The following is a 27,595-nucleotide window of genomic DNA, read 5'->3' as shown; positions in this document are numbered from 1 at the left end:
CTAGATATTATATCCTCTTTTAAAAAAATTGAGGCACCAAACTGGAAAATCAACTATATCATTCAAGAAGCATGTTCCCTCATGGTAAACTTTGACACTTTTCAAATTCAGCATTGTTACAGGGAAGCTAATAGACTGGTAGAGACCCTCACCAAAATAGGGTGTGGTCTAGCTGAAGGTCACTCTCTGATGTCTTTAGCAGAATTTGGTGCTAGGAAAGAAGTTGTTGAAATTCTAAAGGATGAGTATTTCTCTAACAATTGATTTTGGAGGGTTTGTGCATCACCTTTCTAAATGATTCCTAATTTGGGTGGGTGGGTATTGTCTTAATGAAGGCAGATCGTTTGCATCCTTCAAATCTATTCTACTATCAATCTTCCAGTTCCTAGCTCAACTTCCCTCAACATGACAAAAGTATTAGTACTTCTGATCAAGGATGAAAAAATCGGGAAAAAATCGTGTAAATCGCGATTTTTCCCGATTCAAAACTGCAAAAGATTTAATTGCCGAAAAAATCGCGGAAGATTTTAAATTTTAATGAAAAAATCGGTGCGAGCTTGACTTAAAAATCGTTGAAAAATCGCAATTTAAACAGCATTAAATCGGCGGACAAAAAAAAACGCAAATGTTTTAAACCTGCGAAAAAAAACCCGAACTTTTGATCCGCGGAAATGACGCAGATATTTTCGCACGGGGTATAGACGATGACAGCAGGCATTTCTTGCGTTTTTCAAGTTATTTTAGTGGGCAATGTGTTTTTACATCCATATCTTGCAAGTTTGCAGTGTTTGCCCTGCCATTGACGAGTAGCATCCAAAGCTCTATGGTCGCTAGTACTCTAGATCGCAGAGAAGAGCTGCAATAAAATAATAAATTAATAATAATAATAAGGGAGCTCACTAAATTGTCAAGAGCATATCATTGTACAAAATTTTATTCGGCATATACTGATAGCTTTATGAGAGGCATGCCTATATTTATTCGCTAAAAAATTGTGTTTAATCTTTGATTTTAAGAATAAAATATTAACAATGTTACATGGCCTTTTAATAAAAATAGAAAGTAAATCTAGACTTAATAGAATATAATGAATGTTATAATAATCGTGTAAGTAAAATTTCTTGAAAAAAATTGAAGGAGGTTTAAGTTTTCATTCATCAAAGACCACTGATTTTGTGAAGTTCTATAAATTCAGTGTATATGTGTTTTTTTTAGAATATTTTGAGAAATTATATATTTTTAAATGTTCGATAAATTTGCCGATTTTTTGCCGAGTCCTGATTTTTTTTAAATTTTGGGCCAAAAGATTTATTGCCGAGTAAGATTTTTTCATCTTTGCTTCTGATGATGTGGCAAGTGAAGCTCCACTTCCCCTAGCATGTTTTTTGAAACATTATTTTAATCATGTTTTTTCTCAATTCTCAGTACATTCCCATGCATCCACATGTGCAGTGAGAAAAAATCATCCAAATTTATTCATTTCCCTTCTTGGGCAGAAGGAGGTTCTCTCTATATAAGAAAGGTAGCATTGTCATTAACAGGTGTTGAATAACTCAATTTCAGTTTGCCATGACTGCTTCATGGAGTATAAGGCAAGGAACAAGCACATTTATATCCCAATCAGGCACTGCGAAAATCCAGTTTCTGGTCACTTCACAAGCATCAACATGCACAAGACTTTTGACTAGGATTGTCCGAAGGTAGAAGGAGCAATTTGGAACTTAATAGGTGACGAATTCCTCAACCCAAAGGCCCCGCATTGCATTTACCCTGCTTAGGTGGTGTCTCTCTTTCTCTCAAACTGTTTTGACTTGATGCAAAATTATCGTATGCTGGTTCAAATTGCTCTTCAGCATGTCAATGAGGGTTTTGTCTGTGGTGAATTATTAGACAGAGCAGTTAAGAATTATGACCTTTTTGAAGGAAAGGCTTGGATTGGGGGGGATTTTCCCCAGAAAACTGCTCAAAAAGAACCCAATTTATGTTAAGCTATATGATTCCATCAAAATCAGTCTGGATGCTAACAACTGCAGGTTCTTTGAAAATGAAATGGCTCTTTACTTGGAGATTCTGGAGCCTTCCATGGTCCGAAAGTTCTCCTTGGTGTTCTACGCTCTTCACTGCCTCTGAATCAGCAACCTCATGAGCCTAAAGATGTCCTTCCTCAGAAGCACCTGCTTGAGACCCCTGTTGAGCCTCACTCGAGGAAAAGGGCTGCTAACTCATCTCAGAAACAAGTTATGGTAGCAGGAGGAGGACAAACTGGTCATCTGAAGGAGGCCGCAGACACAAAAAATGAGGAAGTGGGGGAAAACACCCCATAAATTATCAAGCATCAGTTTTGTTAATCTAGTTCCCATGACCAATTTTGGTCCCTCTGCTCAATTTCAATGTTCAAGCCTGTGTATTCAGCTAATGTATATGGGGGTTATTTTACAGGTTCTCCTTGTATTTGTGCCCTAATTTTGCAAATATGTTTCAGGTCATCTAGTTTTTTGGTGTGCTTTGTCGCTCCATGGCAAGCTATTTTGTCTGGGGTCATAGGATGTACTATTTCCTGTTTTTCTTAGATCTAGTTTTTCTTCATATGTATACTTTTAAATATTAATATAAAGTTCAGGCTTTATGCTTTATGCCTTTTGCCTTTAAAAAAAATAAAAAATAAATAATCTATATTTTATTCTATCTACAAATAGCACTTCCTCCAAGACATAGTAGTCAGTAAATCTACATCCTTGGTGCATCAGGCATATTATCTGTAACCAGGAATCAAATTTATATAAAAGTCCTTTGAAAATATCATATTGACAGCAGTCAGCATTTGAATGGCAAATATCTGGTCAAAGGGTTACTGATTTAAGGTCAAAGCAAGCATTTCAAAACTATTCAAAGTCATAAATTTCAGAACTACACGTAAAGCAAGGAATAAAAAGCTTTGAAAATATTGGGACTGTATACCAAAAGGTCACAAACTAACCTGCGCATTTCACCTCAAGCACACAACATGATTGACCAATATCCCAGAGATAAACAGAATTATCACTTAGGCCAATAGCAAGCAAACTGCCAATAATCTTTTCTTCAGTCCCATAATTCTGCTTCAAGGCCCCTTTGTCTAACCCCTACAACATCATAGTTGCCTATTAGGTTTTGTAAACATGACGAGAGAAAAAACTCATTTATTTTTTCAGAAAATGTTCAAATTAAATATGAGGATTTTAGAATTAAGCACACTACATCCAGGAGGAAGAAAGAGAGTATATAAAGTTTCAAATAATAAAGTACGGAAGTGGAGAAAGATCATCCTCCAGAAAATACCTTCAGAAATCGAACATCCATGACCCAATGACCAAAGGTAGGCAGGACCTGTAACAAATCCAAACTAATATGCCCTTTAAGCTTATTATTGCTACCCGATTTTCCTCTAAGATGTACATCAAATAATTTGACTCTTCTTTCCCCAAAAACTGCAACAGTGACCGCAGAAATCCTTACACAAGTGGAAGTGTCAAAATCTTTAAGTAAATAACAAGATGAATGAATTCCATGCACTCGAATACCATCAAATACATGGGATGAAGAAAGCAATTTTCCATGCTCGATGTCATATACAAAGAGTTGTGCTCCTGTGCCTGAGATAAAAATAAAGTCAAACAATGTGAGAGATATGAAGTCACTAGCACAAATTGTTATTTTAGACGTGAAAAAGCAGACACCATGGGAATAATGCTACGAACATGATCTTGGTATTGATTGAAAAGTGAGAAAAATTATCATCAGCGTGACAAATCTTCCCATATAAAAGTTAAGACCAACTCAAAGGATTACAAATAATAAACAAAAAGGAAACAGAATCAATGTATGTTTATCTATTTTTTCCTATGTTCCACGGCATTTTCGAGAGGCACAGTACAAGACTGCTGGACACAATTCAGGGACAGCAGTCCAGGAGACCATTTTTTGAGAATGATGGGGAATAGAAATATAAATCAGATATATCGAAATTCAAATAAATTTAGCTGTATATGACATCAAGATTCAAATTTCAAATTAAGCCATTCATATAATGCACCAAATTTAAGATCCAATGATCATTGATTCAAGTATAGCAGCATTAAAAATTAGAATTTCATTGTTTTCATTACAACAAAAGGCCCTAGGGCCACAAATTGAAAAAAAAAGTCCACTAAAACAGTAAGATTATACACACAGAAATATACAACTGTCAACAACTGAACCTTCTAAAGTTGCACTTCATCTTGGCTATCAATATCAAAATCAGCCCTTTGACTCTGAATCATGCCCTATATCAAATTATGACTCATCCAAAGAGACCCTAACCTAGCACCTCCTCCCCATTAATTTGTCTTTTTCTGATCAATATCCCAACTTGCAGCTAGAGTCTATTAATCCTGAATTTGCAAGGCACTATGAACTGCAACTACCTTTCTGCTCATCTCAAGGTAAGCATGTTCCTCTTGACTGAGCAGATGAAGTTGTAGGTGGATTATTTCCTCTCAGCACACAATGTTGGCATTCCTTTTCAGCCAGCTTCAAAGGATGTAACTCTATTCCATGTAACATTCAATAATGTGGTTTCCTTAAGAAACTTTTTTCTTTCCACCAGTAATAGTTCACCTACATTGACATTCACTGACTTGTCTTTTGAAGAACTTGGCAGATTTACATATTAGAATCCCAAAAGTGAAACTACTCCATAAATCTATCACAAATTAAACCCAATAAATAATTTTGGAGACTCATCAAGAATGGCATAGAACTTATGTACCAATACTGCAAGATCTTCTTACCCTTTGTCCTTCTAAACCTAGATACATGCCCCAAGGTGAGCCTCTAAATTATTTTGTCCCTTATACACAATCCTTTCCTCTTTCACTAGCACAAGTTTCTCCAGTTGAAATTTAGCAAGCATCATCCAACCTATCACTTTACATCTGTTAGCAGCTCATCCCTAAGTAGGTGTTTCTGTGAGATTATGCTTGAAGCAACCAAGATCAAAGAGACCAATAGATAGCGCAATGACAAGAGAGATAAAATATGACAAGATTAAACTATATTCCTATCAAGATGCAAAAGAGATCAACTGGATCATCACAAATTACATACAACATATAATGAGTCTGCTTATAAAGGCAAGGCTAAGAGACAAGAGAGCACACAATGATGACATGTGGCTCAATGAGATGCAAGGGTAGGTAGGAGGAGGAAGGAGAAATAGTAAAATATCCCACATGAGGTGGATCACCCACCGAAGGTGGAATGTAACAACAATATCACACCATAAAAGGTGGAAATTCTCCTACATACATACTCCCAATGTATGCACATCTCCCTAAGTGTCTCATATGCAAACTACAATGTTGTGCATGTACCTAAGTAAACTTAAGTAAAATGTAATTATATCCAACATGAATAAATAATTACACCAACACCCTCCCTTAAGTGCAACTTAGGGGAATGCACTTAAGTCTACAATGCAACTAAGCAATGCAAGATGAGTCCCGGCTACGAGGCCATGTTAGGTACCCATGTACAAATGCAAATGCAATCTCCCATAAAGCGGGGAAAGAGAGAAAAACCCAATGGGAAAAAACCCTCCCCCAAAAGAGAGATGAAAACTATATACAAAGGAACTCTCAAAGAAGCATGTGAAGGACAAAACCCCATGTGAGGAAAAAGTCCCCTCCATTCGAGAGAAGAAGAGAGACTAGGTAGCCCCCCCTCAATGTGGAATCTGCACCAATGGCAGAAGCTCAAAGCTGAATGAAGAAACTACTCCACGAACGTTGAACAACGTTCCTCCCCTTGGGAAGAAACAAAAGCAAAGGTGTATCCATGAAGTCTCCCCAATCATGAAGGGAAAATCTAGGGAAAAAACCCATGATGAATAAAGTCTCTGAAAACTGCTCAAGTGTCCCCACGTCAATGCTAAATGTTACCCCATCCAAAGGTGGTGTACTGATCCACACTGTTGAAAAAGGCACTCCAAGATCTAATGGAGATGAATGTAGAACAATATCCAAATACTCACATGTCTCCTCTAAAGATAAAGAGACCTCCTCCAGCTGTTGTACATAAGAATCCACAATCATGTCAACCTCGAAAGAATGATCATGTAGAGAATGAACAAGAGGATCAGAGTGTTCCCTCGCAAAAATCGAAGAAGGATCATCTTCATCAAAGAGAAGATGAATATCATCAATGATGTCTCCCAAATCTGCAATGTAGGACTCCACAAACAAACCTGCAATGTTTGTCAAAGAGTTATCCCAAGAAACTGAAGCTGGAAGACAAGATATATCCTGTTGCACTGAATCACAAGAAGGAAAAACTATCACACTATCTACATCATCAGGTGCAATAGGTGATGTGATATCAATATGAGGAGATGAAATGCAAGGCTCAAGAACGGGGTCACATGTGAGAATCCCCAAGTTCAAGTACCCAAAGTTCTCGTCAAAATCTGAATCATCACAAGAAGTGTGATTATCATATGTAAAATCATCCTCATCAATAGGAACAAAATCTGAAAAGGAATATAACCAAGATGAATGATCCACCACCTCAGTCGCAATGATAGCTCTACTCTCCAAGTCTCTAATGATAACTGATTCAAGTGTGAACTCCACAGTTTTCTTTGTTGCCCCATGTGTGATTTGATAGATGAAAAGAAGATTGTTTGTCAAGTGGGGTACTGTTGACGTGTATTTTGTACACAATCAAACACAGAATAAAATACCCAAGGGTACCTTATCCTCTCTTGAATAAAGCCTCTGATTGCTGAAGATGTCGCGAAAAAGGATCAATCAGGATGACTTCAAAGTTCTTGTATGTAGGGTCTCTACGTGTGGATAAGCTCTCTGTGGTATGATGTGATTTGCTGGAATCACAAGGGGACTTACATTCGATGATTGAATGTCTGATCTGCTTTGAATATTGCTGGAACACAGGCTCATACTAACTTTGACTTGAAAAAAAGGAAAAAAGAGGAGGGTGAGGAAAGAATCTAATCCTAATACTAAGGAATGTAGGAGCAATGATTGATCTTTGATGAAATTCTAACTAGGTCTTGTTTTGACATTGCAGGAACATCTCCACAAGGCTAGTGCGATCTTCGAAAGAAAGCTTTATGATGTTCAAATCATCACTGCAGGCATAGACACCATCAGGTTGATGCATATCAATGAAGAAGCGACAATTGAAGTTAAGCTTAAGCTGAATGATTCCAATTGACTACGCAAGGCAAGTCTGCAATCAACAAACTGCTAGTAGTATGGATATACGAATTCCACCATCAATCAAGCACATTTCTTCCATTCATCTAATAACACGAAATCAAATATGAGAAGTATAAAGACCATGCAAATTGTCGAATCGACCCATAAATTTCACCATTTCTTCAATGAAGTTACAAGTCTCTTACAACAACATCTTGGCAACAATCTTTGCCTTCTCTCTCTACTCTACTCTAATTGCTATTCTCTCTCTATCTTCTAACTGCTTCCAACTATTCCTAACTATATTCTAACTATTCCTAATTGCCTTTACAAAATGAAATGCCAGGGCTTATATAGTGCCTTCAATACAATTCGATGGCTTAGATCAATTCGAGATCAATGGCCAAGATTCAACAATGAAAACCCTAATTAGGGTTTGTTACAACCATTACATAACATTTAATGCTTGACCAATGATAAAATTGTATTGCTTGGACACATGTCCTCTCTAGAAAATTCCACCAATGGATAGCTAGGGTAGGTACATCGGAGTTTGTGCCACCTTCCATGAGTTAGGTATATTGAATCTGGAAATGCTGAGGTGGACCACACTGACTGGAGAAGTGATGACTAGGATGCCACCTCGTCTGACACTTGTAACTTGGTAAATATTCAACTTGATGTTGTTGAGAAGCTAGCTTTAATTAATTCTGTATATGGTGAAAATGGATAGCAATAAACAACAATATTGAAAGACTAAAATGGATTCAACCACCAAACCCTAGCCTAACAATGAACAAAGATCCACCATAACATATGAAGATAACCTAAGACAATGCAAAATAACTCAAAAAATCACAAAGATTATACCATCACATGTCCACTAGGGTTTTTGATCTCCATTCTTCCTATCTCCATTGATCTTGTTTGATATGCTTGCTCTCAGATTTTTGTATGCACAAGAGCTCAACAAAGAACGGAATGTGGTTGCAAGTAGGATCGTAGTGTAGCCAAGTCCTCCAAAATTAGTCATTAGCCATTAGGGTTCTGGTAATGAAGAAAGCATCTCCTTAAATAGAAGACACAATAGAAAATGGAGGGTTAAGATTGAGAGGTGTAAAAAGAGAGGTCGGCTAGGATTAGAGGGTAGGTATAAGAAATACCAAAATAATGAAAGGGGTAGGTAGTGTAGGAAATAAGAGATGAATGACATGTGTCATGTGTAGAAAAGGTTAATGAATTAATTAAATAAATAAAGATTTATTTAATTAATAGAAGAAGTAGGGCAATTAAATAAATAAAATATTTATTTAATTTAGGAAAGGGATAATTTAAATAAATAACTGTATTTATTTAAATGAGAAATAAGGCTAGAAGAGGATAAATGAATTAATTAAATAAATAAAGATTTATTTAATTAATAGAAGAATTAAGCTAAAGTAATTAAATAAATAAAATATTTATTTAATTAGACATGACAATTTTAGGTGTCTACATTTTGCCCCTCTTTGAGACAATGCGGCTTGTCGCGTTGTTTCAAAGAAGATAAGCTGAACTGATACAGAGTTGCCCCAGGATGGGAATGATATGCCCCCTCGAGAGATTGGATGAAAAAGTCTGGAAAGATTGCAGACAATCTCGCGATAAGAAAGATGGGAAAGAATGGGCTGATTGGATAATGTGACAAAATCACAGGATGAAGAATACTGACTCGGGAAAATGAAGGGCAGGGCTAGGGTAGGCTATAAGATAAACCACGGGCAAAAGACATCCTCATTGTCATTCACACCCTTACGAGATCACAGTGCAGAGCGAGAAAAGAGCAGCAGCAGTCAGCAGCGATGGCATTCGTTCATAGATTCGATCGTGTCCGCCGATTCCAGCGACCAGCCGATGCAGGAGAGCCAGTAAGTACCCGAAAACCTCCTCGTACTTTCACGCATTTCAAGTTTTGTCATTAATGCATGTTTAGGAGCAATAAATGCGCTAGAAATAGGGTAGTTTAAAAGTGCAAAAACGCGCAACCGCGTCTGTGTCAGCGCCAAGCGCGTCTGTGTCCAACAGGCGCGTCTGTGTCGGGTCCAGGCGCGTCTGTGCCTGGAACCGCGTTTGTGTTGAATGCGGACGCGTTTGTGAAATGTAGTAGCGTCTGTGCTTTTGAATAGCGTTTATGTCATGCAGGGACGTCTGTGTTCCCTGGTCGCGTTTATGTCTGGCATAGGCACGTTTGTGTTTAGAAAGCGCGTCTGTGTTGCAGAGGCGCGTTTATGCAGTCTATAAGCGCGTTTATGAGTTAAAAGCGCGTGTGTGTTGAAAAAGTGCGTTTATGTGTTTAAATGCATAGTTTTAGTCCTTAAGGTCAAATCGGCAGTTCTGTGATGAACATACGCTGTCGATTGGATAAGCTGCTGAGAGGATACACTCAAGCAGGTCCTCTAGGAAGATTAGGATAGATCAAGGCACTTTGTGATGAACAGGGAGCACCAGGATATGCAGCACTTTGTGATGAACAGGGAGTGCGAATGTGAGTGACACTTTGTGATGAACAGGGAATGTCACACACGTAGTACTTTGTGATGAACAGTGAGCACTACTAGGATAAATAGCAACACTTTGTGATGAACAGTGAGTGTCACTAGGGTAGATAGCCATATGCATTTGGGTAGCGAGTAGCATTTTGTGATAAACGGTGAATGCCACGATAACTGACAAGATTGATTTGCTTGACTGCAGGAGTATTTGCCGATGTTGGAGTCACGGGAGAGATTCCCATCGACTCAGAGACTGCGTCCAGAGTTGTCCATCCAGGACATGATTTCCATTGAGGAGATGGGTCTCACATATATGCTCTATGTGCCTGAGTTTCGGGCAAACATGGGGTTGCTGACTGCATTGGCCGAGAGATGGCACTCAGAGACATGCACGTTTCACCTGCCGATGGGTGAGATGACAGTGACACTGGAGGATGTATACAGGGTATTACATGTCCCTATTGATGGAGAGTTGATCCCCTACGACCGTGACGGTGACAGGGAGGCCTTGAGACGGGTTTTTCAGGATCCTGAGTTGGAGATGAGAGCAGGGCATGTAGCCTGGGACACCATGACTGCCACAGGATTGGCATTGCCGGCAGTTATTGGGGGAGTTATCAGTGGATACCTGTGTCCAGACAGGGCCACACGAGGATTGGCAGTGGGCTGGGGAGGGGCCTTGGAGACGCTGATGGCAGAGCACACTAGGTATGCATGGGGGCCATGTGTCCTAGCACATTTGTACTATGCGCTGCATCAGTTTGTATACCACGGATCAGTGGGGCTGGGCTGCGGTGTGACTCTATTGCAGGTGTGGGCCTATGAGCACCTTCCAGTGACGAGGCCGATTCATTTCAGAGGCAGAGGACAGGGACAGAGTTTTGTTCATTTGTATGCCATGATCACATCCCAGCCTCGGATTGGGAGATTGGAGCACTGGAGGAGAGTCATTGATGACATTGATATGGTGATCTGGAGGCCGTACCTGGGGTGCGAGGAGTGGGGTGACGATGCACTGGAGCTACCCTACACCTTCCGGAGCAGGTACCTGATTGGACGGACGCCCTATATATTAGAGAGACAGCTGGTGGATAGGGTATGCAGGCAGTATGGCCGGATTCAGAGGATGCCCCGAGGCTCGGGTATGTATGCCCGTACTGTTAGAGATCAGGTGCAGTTTGGCCCACTGCTATCTTATGATCAGGCAGTGATGCAGCTAGCAGAGATGATGCCGATGCCATGGGACATGTGGCCAGAGGTAGATGATGCAGGGATGGACGCAGAGTACTCTGCGTACTGGGCAGAGCATCCATTTCCGAGGTTGACAGATCCGGCAGAGCCAGTGGATGGAGAGGGTGGAGGAGATGATGATGAGGGAGGAGGGGATGCAGGTAGGGGCCGGCGGAGGCGGAGGGGAGTGGTGGGAGAGAGACGGGTAGCACCTCGGAGGGAGGGAGGTCAGGAGAGAGCAGCTCCAGTGGTGAGAGGACGGGGTGGACTGCCCCTACAGGTGCCAGCAGCACAGGGTCCCAGAGAGGGACAGAGACAGGTACAGCCAGAGGGACAGAGACAGGTACAGCCACAGGTACCTATACAGGCACAGGGACAGGTGCAGGCAGAGGCACAGGGACAGGCACCTGTAGAGGAGGAGCCACAGGCAGGGGCGGAGAGCGGAGACTCCGAGGAGGATGAGGTGGTGAGGCTGCGGGAGATCTGCCAGGGCCAGGCAAATGAGATTGAGGATTTGGTTCGAGAGAGGAACCACCTCAGGATCAGGGTCCGAGACACAGAGCGGGAGAGGGATCAGGCCATCCAGAGATATACCGAGGCCGAGACAGCTCTGAGGGCAGGTAGGCGGGCAGCAGAGGATGCAGGGGCAGGCTACGCCTATGTTTTGCGAGCGGGAGAGGAGATCGCCTACTGGAGGGATCTATATTATGCAGCCGTGCCAGCAGAGCAGCGGGCTAGGAGCTTCCAGAGGTCGTCGCGCACAGCGACGGCTACGGGAGGGAGCCGCAGGAGACAGGCATCCAGCGGTGGGGTTATGGGGCCTCCACCACCACCAGAGGGACAGGGGGATCCAGGGGCAGGGCCATCTACAGCTCAGACTCCGTCGAGGCGAGGTGGCTCCGAGGGAGGGAGTTCCTCATAGCTATAGTGGGCTCCCATTGTATCAGTAGATGTATCATTGTTGTATTGTAGACACCTGCGGGTGATTCTTTTGTAGCCATATGATTCTTTTGACATCATTGTATTATGACACATTTGATTGATTATATATATGAGATGATTCATCTTTTGCGGCAGCTATATGCATGTGTACCTTGTGTGATGAGATGTTCTTATGTGATGCATGTTTTATGATATGGATGCTTATATGATGCAAGGCCATATATTTTTGTTCTTTTATGTTGTATATGTGATGCATGATGCAAATGAAAATGTATGTGATGCAAATGATTATTTATATAATGAAAATGTGAGATGTGCTAACATGTGTTGTATGCAGGATGTGATGCCATTATAATATCTATATGTATGAAATGCTTATATGTGGTGATGCAGGTGCAACTATATGAAATGCACATGTTTTTGGTGTGTCATTATACTCAGTCATGTGATAGCGGGCTACGCGGACTCGAGAAGGACAATGGAAGTCAATCAAGAAAGGGGGATGGAAGACAGAAGATATGAACGTGAAAGAGCTTCTTGTGCGTTATCATCATTGAGCTTTATTATGGCAGAATAGGTTATGACAATCGAGGCATATGTTCGTCCCAGAAAGTCATTGTACCTGTTTGCATGGAGATAAGACAGTCACAAACAAGGAATGCCCCAGTTCACACTAGACTCACAGTGTCCTCATATCCTTGGACAAGTCATAGTATTACTAAAAGACAATCCACAGACAGCAAATGCAAATAAGTGACGATACCCCATCCTCGCCTTTCTAGTCAAAGACATCCTGGAGATAGAATCTCTAGTCAAAGACATCCCGGAAAAGCTAAAAGACATGTCACCAAAAAGATGAAACCAAAAGAAAACCAAGACTCGACACCCACATCCACTGTAGTCCTCAAGTTTGTGTCTCTTGTCACTTGTTTAAGTCAAATTTTGATTGTGGTCACAATGTTCACTTTCACAAAAAGGATAGATAGCACTGAACCATATGTTGTCTGAGTCTGTTAAAAGATTTGATTTTGTTGAAGCCCATTGTTGCTGCTGTGTTTCCTTGGAAACTGACTGAATCCATGAAACTGATACCTTATTGTGGAGAAGATGGAACTTTATTGCGGATCTGCGATGCAAAATGTTGCTTTATTGCGAATTGTGCGCGGATAGACTGAAGAGAGCTGAAAGAAACTGTATTCCTCGAAACATGTGATGTTCTCAGTTCCACACCCATTACTAGACGCAGGAATTGGCCGTAGTCACAGATAGGATCTGATTTATTATGGATGGAAAGAGAGTGAAAAGGGAGGGTTTATTATGAATGGCTAACCAATCTCGGGTAGATCAATAACAAGCCATGATGGGAATGGGTAAGTTTATTGTGGGTGAATTGGTCGTGATTGTGTGCGAAGTGAAAGAATGAAAGGGAATCCTGAAAGAGGGAGGAGCAAAGTCCCTACGCATGGCGCTGGTGACCCAGTTTTCACCATGGTACTTGCCCAGGGCGCCACCGAAGTGGTTTTCACCGTTGGACGAAATTATTTCTCTTTACTTTTTTGGATTTTGCAATTTTTTTGTTGTCACAAGGCGCCTGTTTGCCAGGTTTTCACCAAGTAACAATTTTTTTGTTTTATAATTTTTTTTGTATTTTTGAATTTTTTTGATTTTTTTTTTGTATTTTTGCATTAGGATACTCAAAAAGAGCTTATGTGTAGAACCTGCGAAGGTGCATGCTGTTGATAGGATCCTCCAAAGATTCACCTTCTGTAGTTGAGAGCTGATATGCCCCAGATCCATATGCTGCTGTGATGATGTAAGGACCAAGCCAGTTGGGTTCAAATTTGCCCTTCTTTTCTCTATCTTGCTGATTCTTGGGGTTCTCTCTGAGGACTAAGTCACCTACCTCAAATGTGCGAGGCTTGACCTTGTGATTATAACTGCGACTCATTCGTTGTTGGTAAGCCTTGAGATGATTAAAAGCAGTGTGTCGTCGTTCCTCCAACAGTTCTAGTTCTTGTAAGCGAGAGACCCTGTAGTCTTCATCGTTGATTATGTTTCTCAAGGAGACCCGTAAAGAAGGTAACTCGACCTCAATAGGCAAGATGGCTTCAGCACCATAGACAAGTGAGTAAGGTGTAGCTCCTGTAGGTGTGCGGACACTGGTACGATAGGCCCAAAGTGCGGGATTGAGTTGGACATGCCAGTTACGGCCAGCGTCGTCGACTGTCTTTTTAAGTATTTTGAGAATTGTTTTGTTAGACGCCTCAGCTTGGCCATTACCTTGGGGGTAATATGGTGTGGAGAAACGATGAGAGATATGGAATCGCTCACAGAGTTCACGAACATCCTGATTCTTGAAAGGACGCCCGTTGTCGGTAATAATGGAAGTAGGAATCCCGTATCGGCAAATGATGTAGTTCAGGATGAAAGTAGCGATTTGTTTCCCAGTAACTTGCGTGAGAGGCACAGCTTCAATCCACTTTGTGAAATACTCTGTGGCTGTGATAATGAATTTATGTCCGTTGGAAGAAGGAGGGTGAATCTTGCCTATGAGATCAAGTCCCCACTGACAAAAGGGCCAAGGAGATGCAAGTGGCTGTAGTTCTTGTGCTGGTGCGTGTATGAGGTCTCCATGAATTTGACACTGCTTACACCTCTTGACAAACTGATATGCATCTTTTTCCATAGTAGGCCAGTAGTATCCAGTCCTGATGAGTTTCTTGGCCAAGGTAGGACCACTAGTATGCGGACCACATATCCCTTCGTGCACTTCTCGTAACGCAATCTGAGCTTCGTCACTCTCTAAACATCTAAGGAGGGTGCCATCTAGACCTCGTCGGTATAGGATATCAGCTAGGATAACGTATCGGGAGGATTGGCGGATGAAAGTGCGACGTTGGTTGTTCGATAAATCGGGAGGTAAAATGTTGTCGCGAAGGTATGTGAATATGGAACCATATAACTGGGATTCAGGACCAACAACACATATCATTTCCGTGAGAGTGATCTCATATGACGGAATCAGCAGGTTGTCAACCAGGAACTCATAACAGGTCTCATTTTGTGGTAGGTCAATGAGTGAAGCAATTGTAGCCATGGCATCAGCAGCGCGATTCTGTTCTCTTGGTATCTGCTCGAACTCTATCTTTGCAAAGCGTTGTTTCAGATCATCTACCAGTTGTTTGTAAGGCATTAGCTTTTCATCTTTTGTTTGATAATCATCAGTTGCTTGACGGATGACAAGTTGAGAATCGCCAAAAACACGAAGTTCCTGGATCTTCCACTGAACTGCAATTCTTAACCCTGTTGTTAATGCCTCGTATTCCGCTATATTGTTGGTGCAAGGAAATGATAAGCGGTATGACTTTGGTATAGAATCGCCTTGGGGAGTTATAAAGAGTATACCCGCTCCTGCCCCGTGCTGTGTGTATGAGCCATCAAAGTATAGTTGCCATGGCTTTGCAGGTGATATTGTTAGAATGGACTCATCTGGAAATTCTGACTATAGAGGAACATCATCTATCATGGGAGCATCTGCCAGTTGATCTGCAATGGCTTGTCCTTTGATTGCTTTTCTGTCCACGTATTCAATGTCGAATTCACTCAAAATCATTACCCACTTGGCCAGTCGCCCAGTAAGTGTAGCTTTGTTGAGCAGATATTTTAGTGGATCAATTCTGGCAATCAACTTGGTCTTGTGAGTGAGCATATAATGTCGTAATTTTTGTGAAGCGAAGACCACAGCGAGACATGCACGCTCAATTGGTGTGTAGTTGAGCTCATATCCCACCAATGTGCGACTGATATAGTAGACTGCTTTTTCCTTGCCGTCAGGTATTTGCTGTGCTAGTAGTGCCCCCAGTGCTGTTGGAGTAGCTGATATGTAAAGTAGCAATGGTTGATTCGGAATTGGTGGCATCAAAACTGGCGGGTTCAAAAGATAGTCTTTAAGTGCCTGAAAAGTCTGTTGACAGTTCTCGTCCCATTTGAACTTAATGTTTTTGTGTAGCAGGTGCTGGAAAGGATTACACTTATCTGCAAGTTGTGCTATGAATCTTCGTATGGACTGGAGTCTCCCTTGTAAAGACCGAAGTTGACTGATATTCTTGGGTGGCGGCATGTCCAAGATAGCCTTGACTTTTGCTGGATCCGCTTCTATTCCTCTTTTAGACACAATGAATCCTAGGAGCTTCCCGGAGGTTACTCCAAAGACACATTTCTTTGGATTTAATCTTACCTTGTATTTTTCCAGCCTATCAAAAGCAACTGAAAGTATGTCCAAGTGTGTATTTCTGTCTATTGATTTAACCAAAAGGTCGTTGACATAATCTTCCACCTTTACATGCATGAGATCATGGAAGATAGTCGTCATGGCTCGTTGATACGTGGCACCTGCATTTTTCAGCCCAAAGGGCATGACATTCCAGCAGAAGGTTCCCCATGGACAAGTGAATGATGTTTTATGTTGATCTTCAGGTGCAATCCTGATCTGATTATATCCAGAGAATCCGTCCATTAAAGATAACATCTCATGGCCTGCTGTGAGATCAACAATTAAATCAATGTTTGGTAATGGGAAATCATCCTTCGGACAAGCCTTGTTGATATCCCTGAAGTCTGTACATATTCGGATGCTGCGATCTGGTTTGCTAACAGGCACTAAGTTGGAAATCCATTCAGGATAATCAATTGGGCGTATGAATCCGACATCTAGTAATTTCTCCAGCTCTGCCTTGACTAATAATGCCACCTGTGGATGCATTTTTCTCAATTTCTGTTTTACTGGTTTTGCCCCCGGTTTGACTGTTAAATGATGCATTACTAAGTCGGGGTCTAGTCCAGGCATATCAGCATAAGACCATGCGAAGTTGACTTGTCGTGCCTTAAAGAAGCTTATGAACCTTGCTTTCTCGGCCTCTGTCAATGATTGAGCCAAAAATATGTTGTGTGGAACCTCGGCTGTACCAATGTTTGTCTTTATAGTCTCCTCTACCAACATGGATGATTTTTCCTCGTATGATGTTGGGAGAATGTCAAGCCTTCCATCTTCGGGCGCCTCAGAGAGGTTTTCACCCTCAGATACGTCCTTTCTTTTTACTTTTTTAGAGTCAGAGAGCGCCACAGTGTGGTTTTCGCCGTAAGACCCTTGTTTTGTCTTTATTTTCACATTTTTGCGACTAGAAGGCCCGACACCCTCACCAAAGTATGCCATGTTATTTAGCTCTATGGCGTATCTTGCTTTATGGTCTCCAAGAGGAAGATCATCGCGAATGCCAAGATAATCCACGATAGCTTCGTCATTTTGAAATGTATCGATCTGTGGTGGTCCATCCTGATCCCAGTCAATGAGTTGGGGGTGAACGAGGGGAAGGTCTTTAGTGTTTTTAGAATCCGCAAGGCTAATAGTGAAGATGTGGTTATATTCAGGTATGTCAAGGTAGTCATCGAGGTCGTCAATGGCACTCTCCTCATCAGTGTCGATCGTGAGTGAGTCCAAATTATCATCACTAGTAGCACCCTCAGGGACAGGTGTCCTCATCCTATGTGATCCTGACCTAGGGCCCTGAAACGAAGCTTGTGCGGGATCCTTATGGGTCGGTTCTTGACCAACTCTGAATTTCTTGTAAAACTCCTCCTCCTCTGTAGGTTCATCTGGCTCTCTAAATGTCTCATTAAGTTCATAATCGCTGGAGGATTTGTCTGAACCCCATTCCCACTTATTGGAGTCTGTGGAATAATTATCCTCTTGTTGAACTTCAGCCACTTTGACTCGCCATATCTGTTTTGTTTTCTTGTGTTGAATCTTGGGGTTTAGAAAACCAAGCCCCTTAGAGCGTTCCCTTCTTGTAGTTAGCTCAGGTTGTAGAGGCTCCATGACACCTTCTTTGCGTAGTCCGAGAGGACTTTTTCCATCATACCCGAATCTCTGCAGAATTTTGAAACCTTTACCATAGTTTTCACAGGGTATTATAATTTGATCATGTGTATCATCTCCAGCGTCCTTATATAGCATTTTATATAAACTTTCTTCCTCTAGTTCGCCCCATTTTTGAAAGACGGTAGGATCCCATTTGAGGAGCATGATGGAGATTTGCTTATTTGGATGTGGTCGCCCATATTCCTTGGGGGAGTTCATGACTCGTCGTAAGAACATTGTTTGATTCAGAGTGTATTCTCCCATGCCTTTGTCTTGAAACTTGGCTCTAAGTTCACCTTGTTTGGATGTCGAGGGCTTTAATGACTCAGGATCAATATATGCTGAAGAAGGAGTAGCCTCACGATTGCTGGGAATGATAATCTCAGTATGTGATCTCAAGTTATTGCAATATATGAATGGATTTGGATCACCATTGACCGTTACCTCGACTCCATTATGAGGAAATTTTATGCACTGATGGTATGTTGATGGGACCGCTCTCATTTCATGAATCCATGGACGTCCTAGCAATATGTTATACGTGAGGTCTAGATCCAGGACTTGACAAATCACGTCCTTTGTTACTGGCCCTATTCTGAGTGGTAAGATGACCGTGCCCTTGGACGAGCGCTCTTCATCATCATAAGCCTTAATAGTGATTTGGTTTGTAGCATTCACAGCTTTGTCAGAATATCCCAATTGTCTGATGGTGCTCAATGTACAAATATTAAGACCTGCTCCTCCATCTATCAGGACTCGTTTTATTCGGTGTTTATGTATGAAGGCTTCAATATGTAGAGGTGCATTGTGAGGCTGACTTATGGAGGCGTCATCGGCTTCTGTAAATGTGAGGGAGTGTGGAACGGATAGGTATCCCACCATGGCTTGAAACTGATCCACGTTTAGATCCGTAGGGACAGCAGTATCTCTCAAGGTTTTGTCAAGGACAGCTTTATGTGCAGGAGATATACGTAAGAGCTCAAGAATAGAGATGAGTGCGGGTGTTTTCCCTAATTGCTCTACAAGATCGTACTCAGGCTTAGTTGACGGAAGATTGGTATTCTTAGAAGAGGTTCCTGGCAATGTGATCTTACCTCGACGGGTTGTAACATGACATTCAGAGGTAGCTTCGGATGAAGATCCCACACCTTTTAGGACAATTTTAGGTCGCTGAGGAGGATTCTCAGGATTTTTATTTTTGATAGTAATGGTAGAAATATGATTGTCCATTGAGATGTGATTAATAGTGGAATCATAATTGTAAGATGTTCTGGTGTAATTGGCTTGATCATCTGTGACTTTGCCTTTTCCCTTGTCATGTTTTGGGAATGGTTCCTTAAACACCTCATGCTCTTGGTTAGATGAATGTCCCTCAATCTCAATATCTCCTCTGTCAATGAGATCTTGTACAATGTTTTTCAATCGATGGCAATTACTTGTCTTGTGACCCTTGCTCTTATGAAATTCACAATATTCATCATCATTCCACCAATTCGGTTTTACCTTTGGTTCATATGGAGGAAAATCTGGGACCGTGATCACTTTGTTTGCTACAAGCTTTTTGAATACTGATTCAAGTGGTTCTCCCAATGGAGTGTACTTCCTTCGTGGTTTTGAAGTTGTTTGATTGTTCACTTGATTGTTGGTAGAACTTGATCCAGAAAAGACGAACTTTGGTCTCACTGTGTTGGCATCAACAACACCATCATTAACTGTGTTCTTATTCTTGTTCCAAAACTTTGGTTTGTCTTTTCCCTTAAAGTCCTCTTTGTTTTCTTTGAATAGTTTGATAACTCCTTGTTCAATTAAGACTCTTTCTGTTGCTAGGCCCTTTTCAATGACATCCTTGAATGTAGACAAACAAGCTTTTCTGAGATCATAACCAATAGCCTTGTTAACATTTTGTGTGAACATTTCCACCATTTGTTTTTGCGGGATTTCACAAGAGCATCTGCTAGCTAAGTTCCTCCATCTTTGCAAAAATGACGCAAAAGATTCTCCTTCTTTTTGTTTCGTATTGCACAAGGTAGTAACTGAGACATCTGTTTCAATGTTGTAAGAGAAATGTTGAATGAATGCCTCTGCCAAGTCACCCCATGACTTAATACCAGGAGGTAATTGAGAAAACCATTCCATCGCTTGATCTCCTAAGCTCTGTGGGAACAACCTCATTAAGTATGTTTCTTCTGCCGCTACCTCAATGCAAGCTGTGAAGAATTGTCTTATGTGTGCCTTGGGGTCTCCTCTCCCTCTATATTTGTCGAATTTTGGTGTCACAAAGTGTGGAGGAAATGGAGGCATTGGAATGCTCTTATCAAAGGGATAAGGGCATATATCTCTCATAGTATATGTGGGTTTTGATGTGCCCATGTCTTCCACTTTCTTTTGTAGATCTCTAATTTGTTGCTCCAAATTATTTTTGGGAGGAGATGGATTTCTTGTAGCATATCCCATGTTTGAAACACCCATTTGAGGAGGAGCTTGTTGCATGTATGGATGATACTGATCGTAGACATGTCCATATGGAGGTCTATATTGTTGCGACATGTATGGAGCACTTGGCATAATTTCTTGTTGAGGAACCCCATATCTGTTTTGTGTATATAAACCATATTCAATGGGCCTTTCATTTTCCATTGTGTTGCCCCCAATTTTGGCATGAGGTCTTCTTGTGTCAAAATTTTGAGGAAGTCCTTGAGTATCCATTTGTCTTGGTTGACCCATATCTTGAGCATGTGTTTGAACATAAGGCCTCCATGATGGTCTTTGAGTGTAAGTATCGTGCATTTGAGCTTGTGTATGTGGGATTGCTGGTTTCTGAAGCAAAACTGATGGTGACTCCGGCATCATATTATTTGGTCCTCCACTATTTGGTTGAGTTTGTTGTGAAGGTCTACTTTCCATAAGTTGAGATAAGTCAAAATCATGTGGTATCTTAGCTCCACTTTGTGCCATCATGTTTAGAAAGTATTGACGATCCCTCCTCATTATCTCTTCAACCAATCTATTGAATTGAGGATCCATTATAGATTCTTGTATGTCTGCTGATAGTATTGAAGAATTGTCCACATTATCATTGTGTGTAGCGTTGTGTATAGCGTTTGCGCTTTCCATATTTGAATTGTGTCTATAAACATTCATGTCTGGTAATGTAGTGTGCTCAGGATTGTAGAAGACATCATTGTCATACTCATAAGAACTCGTGTTTACGGGTCCTTGAGCTTCTTTAGCTTTTCTCCTAGATTTTTGAAGACGGGTTTCAACCATGAACTAGGTGTTAGACCAATATGTGAGAGACTTAGACGAAAATGACAAGGGTATGTAAGACCAAGAGTTGTATGGAGTGTAAATGAATCTGAAGTTTACTTGCAATGTCCAAAGTGTAAGACCAAGTATGTATGTTGTAGAGTAGGTGTGACTTCCAAAGAGAGGATAGTTTCTCTTGATGAGGTAAGCTGACCTTGACTCTAAGTAAGACCAAATGAGACCCAAAGGTAAGAAACCTTGATGAGGGATCACTTAGCAAAGTGTTGTAGTATGTAGTGTGTTGACAAAGTATAGTGAGGACAAGCAAGTGACTTTTTGACTCAAGTATGAGGTATGAAGCAATGATGGACTGTGTAAGACCTTAGAACAGGCTGAATGCTAGATGAACCTGAAGAGATAACCTAGGAAGCTCAAGTGTGCCGAAACTGATTTCTTTGTTTGCTTGACTGTTAGACTTTTTTCAAATCCTGACACAGACGCCTCTGTATACTTCACAGACGCGGTTTTAAGACACAGACGCTATTCTGTTTGACACAAACGTGATTCTGAGATTTCCTGTTGATGTTTGCTAAGACTGACAGATTTTTGCAATTGTGGACACAGACGCGCCTGTATACTTCACAGACGCTATTTCCAGACACAGACGTGTCTCTGTTCGACACAGACGCTGATAAAAACACAGACGCTATTCTGTACTTCACAGACGCGTTTATCAGACACAGACGCGGTTTTAACAGACACAGACGCGTTTCTGTAACCTTAGTGCAATCTTTCCTATCTGTGAATTTGTTTTGCTGTGACCAAATCTGATTTTTCGACTGTTTTTCGTGACAAGAGGACACAGTGTTGATGACCCAATGTTTGCAGACTGTTTAGACTCCAAAAAGTGTGTTGTTTGATGTAAAAAGTTTTTGCATACACTTGAAGACACAAAAGACACAATGTTTTGCTGTTTTGTCTTGATTGTTTGAGTGTTTATCATAAGTCAAGCACAATTCTTATGGCTGGCCAGGACAATAATTGTTGATCCCACATGGGGTTTTACCCCCGAGGCTACGCTATTCAGAGCGGATACTTAGATGCTTGACCTCACTGGCTCCACCCTCGGCACTCACTTCTCGGGTCAGCCAAGCATCAGTCCCCATGAAAACTCCCCATGGCGAACTTTGTATCTCTACTAAGAACCGTATGTGTGTGGGCCGCTACCAGAGGTCCGACCTCCTGCCTCAACAACTAGAAGGATTTGGGCATCTAAAACAATGAGGTGCTAGTAAGGGCATCCGCTCGTGTGGCCATACATGCGGCACTTTCAGCTCTGTAAATACAGAAGGCTCCCAGCCGGTAGGGGTTACGCCCTACAAATGATCAAATAAATTTGATCAAACGGGTTTATGGGGAGACATAGTGTCGGTATGAACTAATCAGCACACGTTATTCATAGTTTTCACCATGAATACATTTGATTATAGTGGCTTGGAAGAAGATGGCTTTTCTTTTGTTACCACTTGGGTCGTTCTCTTCTCACTAGTAGTCCTAATGACCACACGGGAAGACAGGCCCTCTAAAGAATAAACACAAAGAGCCTATTGCTCAAGACACAAAAGACAATGGTTCAATTTTAGTGCACCAATTGAAGTGTTTGCTAAGCTATGAAGACAAGGCACACAAATAAAATTACAAAACCCTAGCTAAGGCCCTGCAACAAAATTGTTAGTAGTTTGGGTTGTTTCAAATGATAACCCCTTCCTGCAAGCACACGAGTTAGGTAAATTTTAAGAAAACCCAAAAAGACTTTGTGAAAAGGGGCCTTCAACAAAAACGTATTTGCCTCCAAAGCAAGCTGCACAAACCAGGTTAGCTAGATCTGCAAAGGTTAGCCAAAAATAAACCAGATCTGAAACCCTAAGTACAAAATCCGAAAACCCGAATCGAAAAACTTGAAAAAAAAAATTTTTTTTGCAAAACAGAATGCACAGACGCTGTTATACCAGACACAGACGCGTCTATCCGACACAGACGCGGCTCTGTGATTCGCAGACGTGATTTCAGAACACAGACGCCTTTTTATTCTTCAGACGCGATCAGAGGGTTCACAGACGCGATTCGGGATCACAGACGCGACTTTCGGAAACCATGCAAAAATAGAAAATGACAGAAACACAGACGCGATAAAAGATGTCACAGACGCCTCTGAAATACAAAAACGCGATCCGAACACTCGCAGACGCGAAAAAAAACCTAAAATGTCGTCGAAATCGTCCGATCTGCAACTTCAAAAATGCAAAATCTGCAACAAAATGTTAAATGCAAAGGGACAAGAGTCCCACCGGGCGTGCCAAAATGTATATGGTGAAAATGGATAGCAATAAACAACAATATTGAAAGACTAAAATGGATTCAACCACCAAACCCTAGCCTAACAATGAACAAAGATCCACCATAACATATGAAGATAACCTAAGACAATGCAAAATAACTCAAAAAATCACAAAGATTATACCATCACATGTCCACTAGGGTTTTTGATCTCCATTCTTCCTATCTCCATTGATCTTGTTTGATATGCTTGCTCTCAGATTTTTGTATGCACAAGAGCTCAACAAAGAACGGAATGTGGTTGCAAGTAGGATCGTAGTGTAGCCAAGTCCTCCAAAATTAGTCATTAGCCATTAGGGTTCTGGTAATGAAGAAAGCATCTCCTTAAATAGAAGACACAATAGAAAATGGAGGGTTAAGATTGAGAGGTGTAAAAAGAGAGGTCGGCTAGGATTAGAGGGTAGGTATAAGAAATACCAAAATAATGAAAGGGGTAGGTAGTGTAGGAAATAAGAGATGAATGACATGTGTCATGTGTAGAAAAGGTTAATGAATTAATTAAATAAATAAAGATTTATTTAATTAATAGAAGAAGTAGGGCAATTAAATAAATAAAATATTTATTTAATTTAGGAAAGGGATAATTTAAATAAATAACTGTATTTATTTAAATGAGAAATAAGGCTAGAAGAGGATAAATGAATTAATTAAATAAATAAAGATTTATTTAATTAATAGAAGAATTAAGCTAAAGTAATTAAATAAATAAAATATTTATTTAATTAGACATGACAATTTTAGGTGTCTACAAATTCATCTGGTACTATCTGCTTCTTCAACGAACCCTTGTTCTAACTTCTTGTGTCCTTGATGTGCAGGATGATTGATGTACCTCGCCTTGGAATACTGGATTGGAGAAGTCGCCCTTGATGACGTTAGTCCAAAGAAGGCCGTCCTTGTCGATGCTAGACTGGATCGAAGAAGGTCGTCCTTGTCCTTGCTTGATCGTCCTTGATCTGGCTTGATTTTCCTTGAGGAGAGTCTTCCGACTTGTAGATCTTTCGAGCTTGGAGTCGCCATCTTGATACCTACACAACATTTCAAAATTAGTAATATATCTTGAAGTGTAGAAAGGAAAATTCAAGATTCCAATTTAGGAAACTTCATGATAAATCTTGAGTTATCATTTCCTAATTTAGGATTTTCAAAGCAAAATTTAAATCTTCAAAAATGGTGCCAAGGTGATTACGCCATACCTTCACTTGGGAATTAATTCTAAAAAATGATGCAAAAATAGGAGAATTCGCTAGGCAAAATGTAGATCAAGACTCCCTTTAGCAAAATGCGCCCCCTTTAGCTTGGAAAAGAACTCCATCTTCCACTAGCTTCTTCAAGATCTGGAAATTCGCCTTCAAATGTCTTCAAAAATCTGGAAATTATCCTCCAATCTAGCAAGAAATACGCCTCTCCAATAGCCTTCAAGATGAATTTCGCCTTCCTTAGTCTCCACACTTGGTAGAAATTCGCTCCACACAAGCTAGATTTCGCACCTCCTTCCTTGCTTCTCCAAATCGCACTTGAAACAATGAGTGGATGATTTGAATAATGAAAAACACACCCCAAATATATAGAGCGCTCACCATTTCACCTCCCCATAGGCCGACTTGATGAAAATAGGCCAAAAAAAATAAATAAAACTAAAAAGGAAGAGGCCGACTTAATAAAATAATAAAAATGATACCTCAAGCGCTCCCTTTTTTTAAATTTTAAATTAATAATAATTAATTTCGAAATGCCTCAATTAATAATAAAAAAAAAACGATTTTCCAAGGCTCAAAATTAATTATTAAATGCTATGCGATTTTCATTAAATGCCAATTTAATTAGAATTTTTAAAAATATTTCGAAGTTTTTTGGCGAACTTGGCATCTAGTGCGATTTGCTAAAATAAGGCAAAAAATAATGAATTTTGATAACTTCGCTCTGGTCCCTTGGAGAGGGACAGGAGAGCCTATTGCAACTTGGGTTGATTCTCTCCTTTGTAGGCCACTCAAGTTATATTCAACGAATAAAACACACTTCCCTTGACCTCTTCAAATCGCGAAATCACTTAAATCTTGCAAGGATAATGCAAATTCGGAATTCAAGCTCCGGTCCTTCAGTGAGGGATGGAAGCACTTTTTCATTTTTAAGCCAATTCGTCCTTTGCTAGTCTTCCAAATTATCTTCAATGGATGAACCTTGCCCTCTTTCATTCATTTCAATCACGCAACTTGCCTTGCCTTTGCAAGAAATTTGTATTTTTAGAAAAGAGGGACGGTCCTTCAGTGAGGGACGGGAGCACTTTTGACATCTTGGCGTACCCTTTTGTTCTTTAAATCTCTCAATTGCGTCCAAGGCATAAAACATCCTTCGTCCTTCCCATCCAAGTCAAGTTTTGCCATAAAATATCAAACAAATAGGAGAAACTTGAAAAAGTGGCACAGTCCTTCAGTGAGGGACGGGAGCACTTTTTGTCATTTGGGTTGATTCACTCCTTTGTAGACTGCTTAAATTATATTCAATGGACAAAACATGCCCTCCTTGATCTCTTCCAATCATAAAATTGTCCTGATCCTGCAAGAACAGTGCAAATTTGAAAATCAAGCTCCGGTCCTTCAGTGAGGGACAGGAGCGATTTTTGTCCTCAAGGCCAAATCACTACAATTTTCATCTCAAATTTCCTTTGCTAGGGAAGATTTCACCTTACTTCATGCTATGAATAAAAGTTAATGTCCAAAAAAGGTCTAAAATTGTGCATATAAAGAAAAGCGCTCTGGTCCTTCAGTGAGGGACAGGAGCGAATTTGTCCTTCTAGGCAAAAAACTTCATCATTTCATTGTCAAGTCTGGATGCTCTATCATGCTCATTTCGTCCTTCATTGTGTCTTTGATGTTTCAATTTGACCAAACAAGGTCAGGAATGACTTAAATAAGCCTTTTCGCCCTGGACCCTTGGTGAGGAACAGGAGCGCTTCGCCTTGGTCCCTTGGAGAGGGACAGGAGCGAAATTCGCTCTAGATCCTCAGTGAAGGACAAGAGCGAAATTTGACTTTTTGAACTCTCTATCAGGATAATTTTAATGGAATATAACTTACTTTAAGTTATATTCCATATATACTTTCAGGATGTTTGAGAGTGGTTTCAGACCTCCAGGAGTTATATAGCAAAATCTAGTTTTTGGAGGTTTTTCAGTTTCCAGACTTAGTCAAATTTCAGGATCAGGACTTTCAGACTTAGCCAAATTTCAGGATCAAGACATTACAAACTTAGCCAAATTTCAGGATCAGGACATTCCAAACTTAGCCAAATTTCAGGATCAGGACATCACTCAAGCCGGACTTGCTATCCTATTGATCTCCCCGACAGCACTCAAAATGCAAAGGCCAGCTAACAAAACCCTAAAAGACCAAAAAACAAACCCTAAAAAGCAAAAAAGCAAGGGTCCCCATTTGCAATGGGGCGATGTGTGAAAACGTCACAACAGGTACACACAACACATCATTGAAGGAGTTATCCCCAATGGCAATAGATCCTTTCCCAATCACATCCATGTATGTATGATTGCCCATCAAAATTTGCGGCATGGTGCAAGGCTCAAATGAAGAGAACATAGACTGCGAAGATGCCATATGATGAGAAGCCCCTAAATCTAGAAGCCATCTCCCTGAATCATGACTTGTAGTAGCACAAAGAGCTTGTCCTTTTCTTGTCCAAAAAGAGTGAGTCTTCCCACTTGTTGAGGCCATGAATGCTTGCCCTTTCCCCTTTGATTGTGAAGAAGTGGAAGGTGATGAATCCTCCTTGTAGGCATTAGGCAAATCAATGTTGTTCTTTTTGAGGATATGTATGAGCTCATCAATCTTCTTAGAATGGCAACGACGCTCCTCATGACCAACCTTTTTACAATAGGCACAAGTAGGTCTTTCCTTCTTTGGTGAATTGTCCTTCTTGGAAGAAGATGAATCCCCTTGTTGTGGAGAAGGTGGTGCTTTGTCCTTAGGCTTTGATTGCCCTTTCCTCTTATTTGAGTTGTCCTTTCCTTGATTTCCTTTGTTCCCTTGAGTTGTGCCCATATGCTTGAGACTTAGAAGTCTTAAGAATGCCCATGCTTAT

General features: G+C 40.8%; 1 protein-coding gene across 26 annotated transcripts in view; it reads right to left on the bottom strand.

Annotated features, from left to right (window-relative positions):
- LOC131039677 (uncharacterized) overlaps positions 1-27,595 on the bottom strand; it is a 163,715-nt gene that overhangs the window by 116,152 nt on the left and 19,968 nt on the right. For all 26 annotated transcript variants that reach the window (XR_009372309.1, XR_009372310.1, XR_009372308.1 and 23 more), the window contains exons 2-3: positions 3,319-3,632; positions 2,978-3,122 (exon numbers count right to left, since the gene is read on the bottom strand). Coding sequence is in view for 3 of the 26 variants with exons in the window: in XM_057972471.2 (XP_057828454.2) it covers positions 2,978-3,122; positions 3,319-3,632 (459 nt within the window). In the remaining 23 variants the exon portion in view is untranslated. The remainder of the gene's footprint in view (positions 1-2,977; positions 3,123-3,318; positions 3,633-27,595) is intronic.

The sequence above is a fragment of the Cryptomeria japonica genome, chromosome 4 (assembly GCF_030272615.1).
Source record: "Cryptomeria japonica chromosome 4, Sugi_1.0, whole genome shotgun sequence".
Taxonomy (NCBI): Eukaryota; Viridiplantae; Streptophyta; class Pinopsida; order Cupressales; family Cupressaceae; genus Cryptomeria; species Cryptomeria japonica.
The sequence above is the reverse complement of the archived record's forward strand: the minus strand, read 5'-3'. Positions and strand labels throughout refer to the sequence as shown.